This window comes from Camelina sativa, chromosome 6 (genome assembly GCF_030686135.1).
Source record: "Camelina sativa cultivar CO46 ecotype springtype chromosome 6, ASM3068613v1".
NCBI lineage: Eukaryota > Viridiplantae > Streptophyta > Magnoliopsida > Brassicales > Brassicaceae > Camelina > Camelina sativa.
The window spans coordinates 15,562,643-15,577,909 of record NC_141885.1 but is presented as its reverse complement, the minus strand read 5'-3'; the positions used below and the strand labels follow the sequence as shown (position 1 = coordinate 15,577,909).

At 33.5% G+C, this 15,267-nt stretch overlaps 2 protein-coding genes and 1 long non-coding RNA gene across 4 annotated transcripts; all 3 read right to left on the bottom strand.

Annotated features, from left to right (window-relative positions):
* Positions 1–331: 331 nt before the first annotated feature.
* On the bottom strand, positions 332–1,310 carry LOC147942633 (uncharacterized). Its single transcript, XM_087456142.1, has 2 exons — positions 877–1,310; positions 332–767 (listed from the first exon to the last, which is right to left on the bottom strand). Exons 1-2 carry the CDS (start codon positions 1,308–1,310, stop codon positions 332–334), a joined length of 870 nt encoding a protein of 289 aa, XP_087312268.1.
* A 993-nt stretch (positions 1,311–2,303) lies between these two features.
* LOC104791029 (uncharacterized) lies at positions 2,304–3,543 on the bottom strand. The gene is made up of 3 exons (XR_015559073.1): positions 3,420–3,543; positions 2,900–3,016; positions 2,304–2,324 (listed from the first exon to the last, which is right to left on the bottom strand). It is a non-coding gene; the product is annotated as an uncharacterized LOC104791029 (long non-coding RNA).
* Positions 3,544–10,315: 6,772 nt separating this feature from the next.
* Positions 10,316–12,286, bottom strand: LOC104698951 (protein neprosin-like). 2 transcript variants are annotated; one of them, XM_087455618.1, is made up of 6 exons: positions 12,156–12,286; positions 11,923–12,009; positions 11,635–11,823; positions 11,207–11,260; positions 10,983–11,114; positions 10,316–10,794 (listed from the first exon to the last, which is right to left on the bottom strand). In XM_087455618.1, the coding sequence occupies exons 1-6, from the start codon at positions 12,261–12,263 to the stop codon at positions 10,393–10,395; spliced, it is 972 nt and encodes a 323-aa protein (XP_087311744.1). In that variant the 5' UTR covers positions 12,264–12,286; the 3' UTR covers positions 10,316–10,392. The 2 variants fall into 2 exon arrangements, with proteins under 2 accessions (XP_087311744.1, XP_087311745.1); XM_087455619.1 differs by having other exon boundaries at positions 10,983–11,063.
* Positions 12,287–15,267: the final 2,981 nt, after the last annotated feature.

Genomic DNA, 15,267 nt, shown 5'->3' with positions numbered 1-15,267 from the left:
TGGTTTTGCGCTTAGCGACTTTTGATGATGATTTAGCCTCATCCGCAACCTTTCGTTTTGTGGAGTAAACAATCAGCTTCTTGTCTTCTCATGTTCCTTGTACGACCTCTTTTGAACTTTGAGCTTTGTATGGTCTTCTTCTTTGTTTAGACTTTTTCAAAGTAGACCCGGAACAATCGGCTACAGAGAGGCCTGCATTATGATCCGTTGGTAAACTTTGAGAAAGCAAAGAAGAACCATAAAGCCCTTGATCTACCCCACCATATGACTAAACTTAAAGCTGCTCCCATTTCAAAGACATGTTGCGAAGAACTCGGACCCTCATCGCAACTCATTGACTGGTTTTCGTTGCCACATAACTCAGACTGGACTGGTTCGTGTGGAAAGCTGAAAAAAAACCTTTCTGCTTGAGAACATCATGAGAAAGCAGAGGAGGCTTCTCCAATCTGAGGACTAATCGTGCAGGCATCTCATCAATAACTTCAGCAGCCATTCTAGGTCGACCCGTAATAGGATCAATTCCCACTTGATCATCTCTTAGAACTCCAAAGAGAGGATCAGAGATAGGAATTAACCTGTTGTGAGCAGCTACGTCTTCTTGCTTCTTTAGAAGTCGGGTCTCTTTTTGTTGTGAGAGCTCTTTCTGTTTAACTGGACACTTGCCCTGTTCATGAGTAAGCCTTTGGCAGGTGAAATAGCGTTTCTGGACTCTTTCAAAATCGAAAAAAATCGTGACAACTTCACTCTTAAAGGTTACAACCTTGGATCTGCAGAGCGGTTTAGAGGCATCAAATTTGATTTTGACTCTCACAAACTCGTTTATCTGTGATTGGGACGGGTCGAAAGCAACTTCGAGTACCTGACCCAGGATTTCACCCAGAGCTGTGATAGCCTGCGTGGTGTAGTGATTCACTCGGATGTTCCGGATTTGGACCCAAACTAGTAAATATTGGAGGAAATCTGCTGGAGGAGATTCCACCCATCTGTCCGATGACAATTGCCCATTCATTGAAAGTATGTACTCCTTTCTCTAGGATTCTTTCAAGGTCGTGTTCATGTTGGAATATGAATTGGAAATGTTCCTTTGATAAAGCTACCCCTCTAACTCTGTGATATAGTTGCCATTTCCTTGGGAGATCCCTGACCATATTTGAGACGGATTGGCAGTTAGGATTAAGGATCTTACCCATTAAGCTTATGACAGTGTTTTCGCTTGAGCAGAATTCTGGGAGATCTGGCATGATGAACGGGACATCTTCCTCTTCTTCCAGGGACATCCCTTGTAGAGCTGAATCTAGTTGATTCGACATATCTGAGGGAGACTCAAGAATTTGAGACTGAAAATAAAATTGGGATGAAGAACCCTAATTTTTCGGAAAGATAAAACAGGAACTGTCGGGATCTTTGGAGCAAAAGGATGTAAAAAGAGTACTAAACAGGTACGACTCTTACTCAGAGGGAAAGTTTACCCTACGCTGACTCTCAAAAGTTCAAGAGAACAGATACTCTAATTGAACAAGAGACTACTGAGCCCAAAAAAGGGAAACGGAAAGGTGTTAATTGGGGGTTGTTAAACACTGTTTGAGTATTATATGAATTAATTGTGTAATTTTTTTATTTTAAGAACCCATGATCTCTTAGTAAAAAATTTCTTCTCCAATGATAGGTTCTTATTTTTGAAAATATTGTTTTTTTAAATTTAAAATTTTAAATAGAATAGAAGTGGTATAAATGTGTAAACATTTAAGATTTTTTAAAATTAGAAAATATTGCATTTTAATTAATTTTCAAACATACAAAACATAATAAAAACATTAATACATATTACAATAGAAGTGCAATTCATAAATGGAGAAAAGGATCTGAAACACAAAACAAAAACAAAAACAGAGGTCAATTTCAGTAAAACAGAGGTCAATTTCTCAGTCTCTCAAGATCATAGCATAAAAACTAAAACAGAGTTCAATTTCAGTAACATCTGCATGCATATATAGTATCATAGTTGATATATGGTAGACGATCAACAAAACACAAAGACCAAAAAAACAGAGCTTTTAAGAAAACAAAACAGCACTCGTATATCTCTACCTCTTATTCTTCTTGACAGTGACAGGAATCGAAACTAGACTTGAAACATACACATAGCTACAAATCAACGGGTCATTGTAGCCAATCCGTCGATGTCTTCCTGTCACAATTTGTTTTCTGATCCCACCTTCACCACCAATTTCGTAAAACTTGACGCAAACTCAGGGTGATAAGGTAGCAGCATCTCAACAATCATTCTCTCGTGCTCAGGGCTTAGCCTATCTCGGTTTGCATATCTGCACGATTCAAAAGCCACACACCATTGAATAAAAAAAGAGAATTTCCTCATGATTCATGCGGGCAGCTCAGAACAAAAAAAAAAGCAGCAGCAATTCACATCTAATCCATACCGAAAGCAGCTAATCTAGACATGACTCATGCAAGATCAGAAGAACAAGAACAAACACATGACCATATTAACCACTAAACACTCAATTAGAACAACAACTGTTAAATTCCCCATGTAGACTATAAACTTCAAATTCCTCAGCAATGCAGCTATAAAATCCCTAAACCACACTAGTACTCAATCCAATAGCTCCTTTAGAAATCTTCAGAAATCAAACCCCAAAACTAAACCAAGCTTCTGATTATTGAGAAAGAAACTCGCAGGGTCCATCAATACTGTGTCATCATATCGATTTTTTTTCTGATCTAGAGACTGGCCAATATATGAAATTTTGAATCAATGGGATGATCACTGCTATTAACACTTGATTCAAAGAAAAAACAAAGGCTTTCTACTTAAGTATTCAAGACCCCTTTCAGCTAACAACATTCAATAAATTCAAGATCGATGTGAACAACTTACTGTCATACACGAAAAACGGATTGAAGAAGAAGAAAGAAACAAATCTCTTCTGGAGATAAGATGGATTCGAGAACGAGGACCTTCAAACATCCAACTATCTTCTTCCAAAGATTTAACCTCTTTGTCAAGTTCAGCCATCAAATCAGCTTTCAGAACTACACACCATGACAGAAAAGAGCCAAATCTATTAAGATGATAAGTCTTTCTCAAAAAAACACTTAAAAGCAATACAAATCATTTTTGAGTAACTAGCAATATAAACGAAGTCACAGTCGAATCAGCATATCAATCCACCCGAACAACAACCAAAATTGAGATTACAATTTTCAAACTTTTGCAATCTTAAACAATGGAGATTTGAAACCAAACCTCCCAATCAAAGAACCCTAACAATGGAGATGTGACATTCGAAATTTCTGATTATTGAGAAACTTCATTAGCGATTCTTACATAAAACCCTAATTTTGCGAGACCATAAGATTCGCAAACATGAAAATGGGAGAAACTGTAGGGAACTGACCTCGGTTCTGTAGGGAACTGTGGTAAACCATTCCCTTCGAATCCATGGTTTCAGTTGATTCCAGGTCCTTCGGTCGCAACCGAGAGAGAGAGAGAGAGAGAGAGAGAGGAAAAAAGAAAAAATCTCGTCGGTTTCAGTTTTTTTTTTGCTTTTGTATTTTACACTCGACCAACCACAACCTGACACGTATCGCCCCTTAAACCAATATTCAGTCTCTTATATAACGGGAGATCTAAGATTTTATTTTCCTTTCTGATTTATTTTTTTTGATCGAAACTCTTAAAACTTCCCTATGAACCTCCTATGAACCTCCCGATAAAGATGCTCTAACATATGAACACGTCAACCAGTTCCGGAAAAATATGCCATGAATTGCTATGACGAATTTGTTGACAAGTTTATTAATAAATGAACAATGTCTTTCTTAAACGATAACGTTTTGTAATATTGTTAAAATAGACGCGACAAAAGTTTATTTTTCTATGTTTATTATGTATTAAAATCATAATGCTGAGAAATTGTGATTCGATTGTAGCGTTTATGGTTGTATGTTTATGCTTTCGCTTAAGTGCCCCGTAAGACCTTAGCTCTTTCACACACTAACATATTTACAAATTGCGAATCAAACATACTTAAAAATTTCGTTATTTCATCCAAAACATATTAAAAAGAGATGGTGGTCCATAGGAAGGAAAAATGTATGCTGACACCAAAATAACTTACATCCTTTAGTAAGTGCTGATAAGAGCATCGTCTAAAGTAAATGATAAATTAGGAGTACATTAGCTGCTGACCAAAAGTGAAACTTATATTACCGATAAGGAAGACTCTGACACTTTTCCGCATTGAAACTAAAACTACTCCCCTACATATTAGTTGGACACGTTGTACGGTTGTAACCAACTTGTTGACATTGAGAATAAGCATGCAATTTACAGGGTCATTTTGTCTCCAACGTGACATCCAAAGAAGACTTCATTCTCAACATCTTTGGCCTTCCTAGAGGATTCCTAACAAAAGGCTGTTTACATTTGTACGATGTAATCGGAGTAGGAACGATGCATGACACATCTATCAACATTATCGACTTCTGATAACCACTACACATGTTGTCTTTTACAATAGTATGCATGAAAATGGTGTATACGGGATTTGTTAGCCTTCTCTGGGCTGTGATAGCATGTACGCATGGAATCCTCTCCAGATCAAAACGCCTACATGAACACATCATTTATCTCAAATTGAGAACATGCATAGAGGTATCACCTGTGACTTGAAATTGAAAGACATCAATTTCTTGAACATTTCAACGCCTTGCATGTTCAATATGTGCCTGTAAAAAAAATGAAAACGTATATGTTTACATAATCAAAACAAAGACAATTTTCAACCTAAACAAACATAATTTTCCACATAAACAAACACAATATTTGCCAAAACTCACAAACAACCAACAGAAACAACCACACAACACACAAAATCACAGAAACAGAGATCTTAGCTTAGATAAGCCATGGTCATGCACTCACCTTTACCAAAACAATGAGATCTCACCAACAAACGATGAAAACACACCACCACAAGCTTCCTACCACGTTCCCAGCCTTGGATCCACACTCTCCAGGAAGAAACTCACCCCACAGAGACAACGAACCCAACAAAACCTCAAGAACTCTCACAAAGACTTGTGTTCTCTTCTCTCTTCCTTCTGAGATGTGAAAAAGCAGCTCAAGGACTTGGGAAGTCGAGTTCCACGACCTAAACTCGTGTATAGGGCTTTCTCTAAATTAACCACGCAAACCGGATGATTAAAATCGAACCAATCAAACCGTCCGCAACCGGTGTCAACCGACACCACAAGCAGTGTCGATCGACACCCCTACCAAAAATCTAGTTTTTGGTTCGCAGGTGTTACAATTTGCGAGGGAGTTGCTAGGAAATCTTCCCTCGCAAATCGCTTGTTTTCTTGTAGTGATTGTATCAACAAGACTACTATTTCCCCCCAAATAAATAACATATACATTTATGGCCTTGTTTGTCTTATGAATTAGACGGAAAGCATTGTGCTTCGGTCATGATAGACAATGGAAAATAGGAGTCGTCAATTTGTGAAGGAAACTGTTTAGCAACCCAATAAGTTATGGAGAAGCAAACCAAAGTTTTTGAAAAACCATACGCTTCATCCACAGTGGACCGGAGATCCTCAACTCCACTGGTGTTACTTAACTATAATGACCTACCACCACGAACGACGTCGACTTTGAATTCCCACCCCACTTTATCATTCTGAATCCATATATGTGAATTCCCACTCCACTGGTGTTACTTAACTATAATGACGAATTCATCCCCTGACACCCAGAAGTTTTATATGTGAATCTCAATACACGAAGATAATAATGCGCTGAAATGTTGTTTGGTGTTGATGTGAGATCTATATCCCATTACTTTATTTACAAATGAATAACTTGAATACCTTTTCTAGATCATTCACTAGGGTATTATTTTAGTGTCTCGAAACTTAATCCTTACAAAGGTTAAACACCCAACATGTTGACCAACCAGAAATGTAAATGTGTAAGTTTGACAAAGAACGCAATTTTTTCATAGTGAACTCAAAATAAACAACTTACAAAAGGTGGATGCTAAAAAAATTATACAGTCGCGTTCAAGGGTACAACCCAACAAAGATAACAATACCAATAACACATGTGTATAACCAACTAAAGAATTGGTCCTAATCTGAACCCTGCAATAAACAAAACATTATACCTAAAGAGTGTACCAACCGCAAGGAGCTATATGAGTGGCCAAATAGAAACATTACAAGTGCGGATGTCGAATAATGTAAGAACGATATCCACATTTGTTATGCCTAACCAAAATTATGACCTAACCCCCTTCTTCAATTTTCATCCGCGTCCAAGCAATCTAGGAATCTAAACTTCATAATCGTTCGGCTATACTAATACATATGTAACCTAACTTCTTAAACTTTTTGATGCCGAGATGAACTCAACCTCGCTAAAATCACAGCATATCAAGGAGTTATCTAACATTTTCATAAAGTAGTCTATGTCTGGAACCTCATCAAACACTTTTGCCGCAGGTTTCTTCCTAATGACAGGCATAGCCACGTCAGAGAGGCCTTCAAATTTTAGTCCCAGGGCTAAACACTCAATGTTGTTTTCACCCTCTAAATAGTGAATGATGATGCCCCATTTTTCTCTTTCTTGTACTGTTGCGAAACTGCCTGCATCAAGTGAGGAATCATTCTAGTGAACGGCTTACAATGTTTGTTGAGAACCTCGTCAGTACTACTGCCGTTGATGCTATCCTAAACTTTAATCTTGCGCTTCAATAAGTATGTTTCGAGGGCAACCCAATGCTTGTTATCGATGTTGTGTGCGAAGTAAAGGATGTCTAAATCGTCAACCCATTTCCTGTGTGTCATACCATTTATCGTTAATCTCCCCAAGTACACCTCAAAATAACTTCTCCAAACTGCCATTTCTTATTGGAATAAAAAATGGTATTCTTTTGCCTACAGATTAACAAACCACGGTTCAAGGAAAGCAATCTAATCGGTTACAGAAGGGGATGACTTTTTTATGCCCCTTCAGCGGAACGTATGCATACATGCGGACATGTGCTGCAACACAAAATTAATGTTGCAGTGAATAGTCCACTATATTTAGATAAGATAATTTAGCGGACAAAACGTTCAAGCTTACTGCATCACATAACCAGTCGTACACTTTATCACCATATGGCCATAATTGTTTAGGGGTCATGAGACGCAAATAGAAATTTGCATTTCCAGTGCTCGGAACTTAAGACATGAATTCCACTGTTTAACAATCAGTTATACATCCTATTCGATAAACAAAAATAAACATTTGCCACGTTTGAATTCCCAAACAACACTTAGAAATCTTCGGTTAGGAACGCCTTCAACTTTTCCACTTTTGCAGCACATGACTCAATAAAAGGATTGTATACTTCGGGTGAGAGGACTATCTCAGGGACAGCTCGTCTTGGTAATGCAAATCGTATAGATTCTTCATTATGACTTCCACCTATGTTAGTATCCATACATTTTCTAGACAGAAAATCATCCTCTCCTGAGGAAGGAAAAAGGTTTTCTAACGGATTGCCCAATTTACTATGTATCTCATTTTCTTTTTTTTTTTGAAAATATTGGGGTAATGTACCCTTTGGGTAAATCAGTAAAACCTTCACCAGCAATTGTCGGGTTTTCTAAGGGGTTTAGAAAGTTTGAGTAATCATACCCCTCCATTTCCTCGACACTTTCGTTCCCGCCCCGAGGCGTTGATATAGGGTTACCAGTACTTGGGTTAACTCCACTTACTGGATGAATAATATTTACAGTAATGGGTTTTGCATTAACTTTGTGTCCTCTGTCATTAAACTTTACTCTATTAACACATTTCTCTGTCTGGCCGCTCTGTACTCTTTTTCCACTCTTTACACTGTTTACCCTCTATAATGGCTTAAGCGGGGTAATTCGATCAACACTCTCTGCTTCATTAAGTTGGTCATATGGTTCGATTTTAATAGTTGTTGAGCCCATGATCCTTTTCTTTGACGCTTTAGGATTCCTAACACAACATGCAATTGGGTAACCATCCGCAACCGAATCCTTCATCTGTAATATCCTTGACTTGAACACAGACATGTTTTTAATGTTATATACACCACTCAACAAAATTTATAAAAGGACATAAAATAAAGAGAAACTAAACACTATCAAATATGTCTGTGAAAAATCCAATGAAAAAGTATACAAATAAAAAAAATTCAAAGTATACAACTTGACAATTGTAAAAAATAACAATTATTCTTCGAATAAATACAAAAACTTCATATTAGCTTTTCTCCCCCTAACGATTACCAAAATTATGTATCAAAAACCATCGTATCATAGTCATTTAATGAAAACTATAGAATCATATCATAGTCATTTAATGAAAACTATATATAAATATATATATATAGGTATATATATAATTTGAAAATTACGGTTAAGAGTCCATACCTCCTCTTCCTTAGGTTTGTCATATCCAATTGTAGACACTCCTTCATCCATTGACTTGTTTAAAATTTTCTTAAAAAGTTGAACATCATTCTCAATGTTACCTATCTTATTCTCCATCCCTTCAAGTTTCCTGACAACGAGACCTAGTGATCTAGCAAATGTTAACTCCATATTTTCAATTTTCGACCATAAATCTTCCACTTCAGTCTCTATCCTCCACACTTGACATCTTATCTATGACATCTTCTCGCCAATACATTATTTCTTGTCTCTCACATTTTTGGGGACAATTTTGATATTCATTGGCGCAACCTCAACAAAATCATCGTCACTATCCCCTTCAACATATTGCCTCCTCTCTCTCTTCTTCTTAACTTCAACCTTCCTTTTGATATAGTCTCATTCTCTTTCATCCACTACCCCATTAATCACATCAAATAACAGATTATCCAGTTTATTTTTACCTCCTTCCCCTACTATGTACACTGAATTCTCTTTTGGCCATTATGGATATATGACATGCAAAGGTTTTGCTACTAGATGCTTCACCTCAAGCTACATTTCAAATACAATAACATACATATAATTCTATTAATAAATCTTCTAATCCGAATTGTAAATCAAATTGTAGGAATACCTCTCCGTTATACATATAATTCAGTCTTATGGTCCACATCCTGCATCAACATGTAAAGCCGCCCATAATTCAGTATGATCCTCTCCACACTCATCTTCATCTATTTCTCACAGTTCAGCCCACTTATTTCTTTATATTCATATAAAGAAAACCTCAACGGCTTTCTTTCAACCAAAAACCATAACTCGGATGGCAAATCTATTGTCAATTGATTAGCTAATAGATAGTGGATAGTCTTGTTACACCATAAGTAATTGGTTTTCACTAGCTTTAGTGACACTCCCAATTGCAATTTTTCTCATATTTGGTTGTACACCACATCACCGACGAAATCTTTCAACTCTCCAATATTTGACAAACTACAATTGTGGTGCAAGCTTTTTTCTGCATTGAATATTTCCCATCCAAAAACATCCTTCTTGGATACCTCTTCGTATCATTGATTGACTTCATATCTACAATAGAAGCATTAGTTTGTGTAAAAATCATCATCACAAACATGTACAGCTGATAATAAGTATATCAACAATTGAACATCAACTAACAATATATACGACTACTAACTAACCTATGCATATGTTAACAACTTCATTTGACTAAATTAATCGTCGACAACTACTTTTAAGTCAATTTATGCAATACATAATCTATCAAACACAGCCCGCAACATAAAGAACTTACAATTATTTATACTCAACATCTTACTAAATATTGTTCATAATATCGTCATATTAAATTTCACTTCCCACAACTCCTAAGCTCAATATTCTCACCACGATAACCATATATTGATTAACCATACGCAGATAAGTACGATAATATTACCTCCTGCTCAACTTACGTCCACCTCGCCATCAACTCTGCCGTAATCCCGCCGTCGTCCTCCTGTAATTAAAATTTTTCCCCAAACCTTCCCACAGATAACCTCTTCGAAACAGATAACAATAACTATGACAAATTTGAAACCTTTATGCTAATAACCCAATTTTCGAATACGGAACTTCAAAACCAAAAAGATTCATGGATTATGGGATTCTCTCGAACTTAAGTTAGTAATTAAAGTTTGGGTTATCATATCAACTAACTTTTTAATTATAAATGCCAATGACACATACTGTAAATAAACAGAGAAGAACTGACTTACAAGTAATGTTCAGACTTTTATGTATTGTTTTAGTAAGAATGCTTTCAAACGTATTACTAAAGTAATTAGGCAACTTTTATGTATTATTATAGGTAATTTCCCATTATTAGTTTAAAGATTACAATCTAAAATATCAAACTCCACAAAATTTTCCTCCCGAACCACCATAATTGAAAAAGAAACCGAGTCGTTTACTATGAAATAATTTCACCTTACCAATTCTTATACCATAGCATTTTGGACTATCAAACAAAATCTTCGTAGGAAAAGAATTCAATTTATGACTGCTATAGTTGGAATCCAGAACTTCAATATTTGTAAACATTGCTGAATTTTTATGGCTTCCAACTGGAAAATTACCATTACCCATCGGAGGACTTGAGCCAGTATGGGAAGCTTGAACTACACCTGCAACTCCAACTTTATTACCACCATTGTTCAAAATGTTAAATAGTTCTTTTGGCCAGTATCTAATATCTACGTTGGGTGCATTTTCTATCAGTAGTGAAAGCCACCAATTTCCTGTTGCTTTATCCTTTTCCATACATCAAAAGATAAAACAAACACATTTGAAAAAACGAAAAGAATATGTGCTACTAAATTAATTTTAAAAAACTTTTATTATATAATTAAATATATGTCGATCACTAATATGATTCATAAATAATTAATTTTAAATTCAGAAAAATTTCATGAAAATAAATAAATAACCCGTAGAAATACCTGATGGATAGACCAACACGACCAAACAGATTCTCCTGGGTTTATGTTTATGGGTTGGACTATGGGAACTTTCCTTGATACCTGAATAAACCCATCACATGCTGTATTGTAACATCCTTTTCCATCTTTACCCTATTGATATTGTGTTTAATATACACATATTATTTGATTTAAGGATTAAGTATAAATAATTTAACGTAAAACTAAACTTTAAAATGTCACACCTTAAAATATCCATATGTCCAAAGTTGTCCGGTGCCAAAGAAACTTGGCTTTATCTATCAAAACGAATTTGAATACTTTAATACTAACAAATATTTTTTTTTGTGAACCTACTAAGAAATATTTATATACAAATTTTACAAAGAAAACCACTAAAATGTAGAACTTACAATATAACCCGCTTGGATACAATTGACTTGGTTATTCAACCAACTACCTATAGATATTACACTATATGAAGTCTGATCTTTTTCGATGGATAGCGTATATCCATTATACGAAGCTTATACACCACGATATGGACCAATACTTAACCTTACTCCAACAATCTACTAAGAACCAGTCATATCGACATGTATATAGACTAATAATTAAGATATATATAAAACATAATTAGATTTAATGTATATGGAGAGAATGAAATGTTTACATGTGTTCCAGGATTATCGACAGTTAGCGGATGGAAATACTTCTCGGCAAAAAGTTGTGCCTTGGTTTTGTATTCATTTGAGATTCTCAATATAGGAACGGTTCCATCTGGACACCCTATTTCACTTGAATATGACTTTTTGTTATCAATGTGATTCCTTAATTCATGTCTTGAAACTGATGGTTTCATCTTTTCAAAGAATAACTTATACGTCAGATTCAAAAATCGCATTTTATAAAAGTAATTTCAAAATCATGTAGGAGACGGATATTTGAAATGTCAATGTACCTGGATTGTGTGGTTTTGGAGCAAACGATGACCAAGTCCTGGTTGGTTATTAATATCAACGCAATCGTATGTAGCATTTTCCCCTATCTACGAAAAAAAAAGAAGACATGAGGTGTTTTGGAACTCAATACATAATTAAAAAAAATGAAGAAGAATATGATAGTGAAGTAGTTAAATAGATTAACATAATAAAAGAGACATGTGTCTCAAGTTCTAAAAATATCAACGCTAACCTTGAAGGATCTGATAGGCAACACACTTTGATCAGAACGAACTGAGACTGTTGAGAACAAAATATGTAAGAGATTCAAAACCAAAACTACAATAATTAGTGAAGACATTTTGTTTCTTCAATAATGAAAATGGCTTGTCCATAAAAAATAAAGCTATTTATAATAAAAGAAATATAAATACAGATATTTGACTGGAATTATTACTTTGACCAGAAAGAGAAAATAGATTTATTTTTACACTATGAATGGTAACCTACCATCACGAAAACAGAAAGAAAATCTAATCAATATGTTGACCGAGTAACTTTAAAATATATATATAGTCAATATCAAATTGATTTTATAATTATCTTTTGTGTATTTTAATTATATTAATGTGTAGCCTTAATATTTATCTATGAATCTTATATAATAAAGTAAAGTTTTATTTTGACAAGCTTTAAAAAGTTGCCATTTGGTATTCTCTTCTTGTGACATGTGTTTTATTTTCTCTTTAATATTTGTATTATATCTTTCAATTGACTTTATATGAATACATTACATTATTTATATTTATATTTAAGAAAAAATATAATTTGATATTATACATTATAAGATGTTCAATTTATTCTGTAATTAGTGTAACATACTGTCCAAAATAATGATTTTCTCTTTTATTTCTTAACTTAAATAGAAATAATTAACACGATATAATTATTACATTTTTTTCAATTTGACTCTAACTAAAATAAACTAAAGTATATTTAAATATATATGTATATATATATATATATTTGATTATAAATATTTAGAGAGAAATAACTAAAGTATATGTCTTTTAAAGAAAGAAATGAATATATATCTATATAATTATAATTTGTTTTGCTTGAAATTCCTATCATATATTATTAGTCATAGTAACTATTTATATTTGAAAACAATGTATTTATTTATGAACCTTCTCACATATTTTATTAAACTTCATATTTTATCACATATTTTGTAACTCTTATATTAATTTGATTAGGTTGAACTTCCTATCATATATTTATAGTTATATTAACCAAAAATAATTAATACTCAAAACAACTAATAAATGTATTTTTGGTGAAACTTCTTACATATTTTAGTAAATTTAATACTATATCACATCTTTTGTAACTCTCATATTAATAATCATATCCATCATTAAGGTACAAACATAATATTATTGGTATTGTAATGAATGACTAATAACAATTAGAAAGCATAATAAATATTAAAATATATTAATATGTATTTATTGCATTTTGTCACTCTCATATAGCTTATGTAACTTCTTATAGATATAAATTAATATAAGAATTAGTGCATTAACTACCCAATGAAATAATCAATTTATGATAGGTTCCTAACTCCAAATTTTCCTATAAAAAGAAAGACACACATCTCAATAACCCTCATATCTCAAATCTCACATAAGTTTGTAAATTCTATAATTTTTTGTATTCAACTAACATTATCTTAGTTTGTAAATTCTATAATTTTTTTGTATTCAACAAACATTATCTTAGTGTATTTTTTTATTTTTGTATAATAAACTAAGGTTTCCACAAACTCATACTTTAAAAAGCTCACAAGTGGCACTCATTCCTCTCAAGATTATATACATAAAAAATATCCTAAAAAAATATCTTAACATTTTAGCAATATACTTTTAGTTATTATATATATATATATATATATATATTTCATTGATCAATATTTTATATACTTACCATAACATTATAATTCCTCAAATAATAATTTGCCGATAATTAAAGAATAAAACATTCATATAATAGTTTTGAAAAATTATAGTTAAGATAGTGTTATTTTAAAATAATTTCAAGATAAAAAAAATTAATATAATATTATAATATTTATTTGCTGACAAAAAATATAATATTTGGTTTACAATTTTGTGCCAGAGGATCAAATCATTTTTCTAGATAATTTCAAGATTTTTTAAAATATGATATTTTATTTTTTCTCAATATGATATTTTGATTTTTCCTCATCCCATGAAATTTTTTCTAGTTATACTATATTTTTGAATTTCAAATTAATACTAGTACAGTAGTACACTATACAATACATTAATAATTTTGACTTTGGAGGGTTTTGGTTGACAGAAAGCTAAAACAAATTATTGAGGTCGATGTTCGTCTCTCTATTTTTTATAATAAAACTCGACTTATATAGTCAATTAACCTAATGATGTTATATAGTATAGAGAGTAAATTGATATCGAATTTATGGTAAATAACGAAACTAAAATATATAGATATTTTAAAAAGAGAATTCGGCTAAGAATGCCATTTTTCCACAAAAAGTTATTAAGAATGCCATTTTTTTTTCCTTTTCTAAAATGTCAGTTTTTAACTGGGAGAGAGAGTGAGAAGACCAAATTACCCCTGTCCAAAAAACTGAGAAAAGCCCAGGCAGGAGAATACCAAGTGACGTGCGTTTTAAAACGAAGACAAATTTTATGGAACTAGACAAAGACATGATGAATCTCGGGTGGACCAGATCCAATGCATGCAAGATTAGTCCATCCAAAATTTGTCCTTCAATCTCTTAAGTGGACCATATCCACTTGGTTGGACTCAAGTTGTTTACTTGCATGTCTACTGATGCATGTACCGATCTTATTGTGCCTCCAGTGGACCATACTAAATGCTCGAACAGGTTTTTGTCCATCACATTTATGTCATTCGGTCTCTTTAGTAGACCAGATCAGCTTTGTTGACACACTTGTCCATCCCAATTATGTCTTTCGCTCTCTTAGTGGACAATATATGATTGGTAGACGATACTTGTCCTTCAATATGAAACTATTTTTTCCACCCTGCAGTAATGCTGACGCATGTATTAGTCTTATTAAAAAATATCATACTCAGCCTTCAAGGAAGAATATTTAGTCTATCAGATCTGGTCCATCATAAATATACTGATCTTATTGTGCCTCCAGTAGACCAGATTAAACGCCCGAACAGGTTTTTGTCCACCATATTTATGTCCTTCAATATCTTTAGTAGACCAGATCCGCTTTGTTGACACACTTGTCCATCCCAAATAAAGATATTTTCTCAAGTTTTTCTCTATTTAGTAA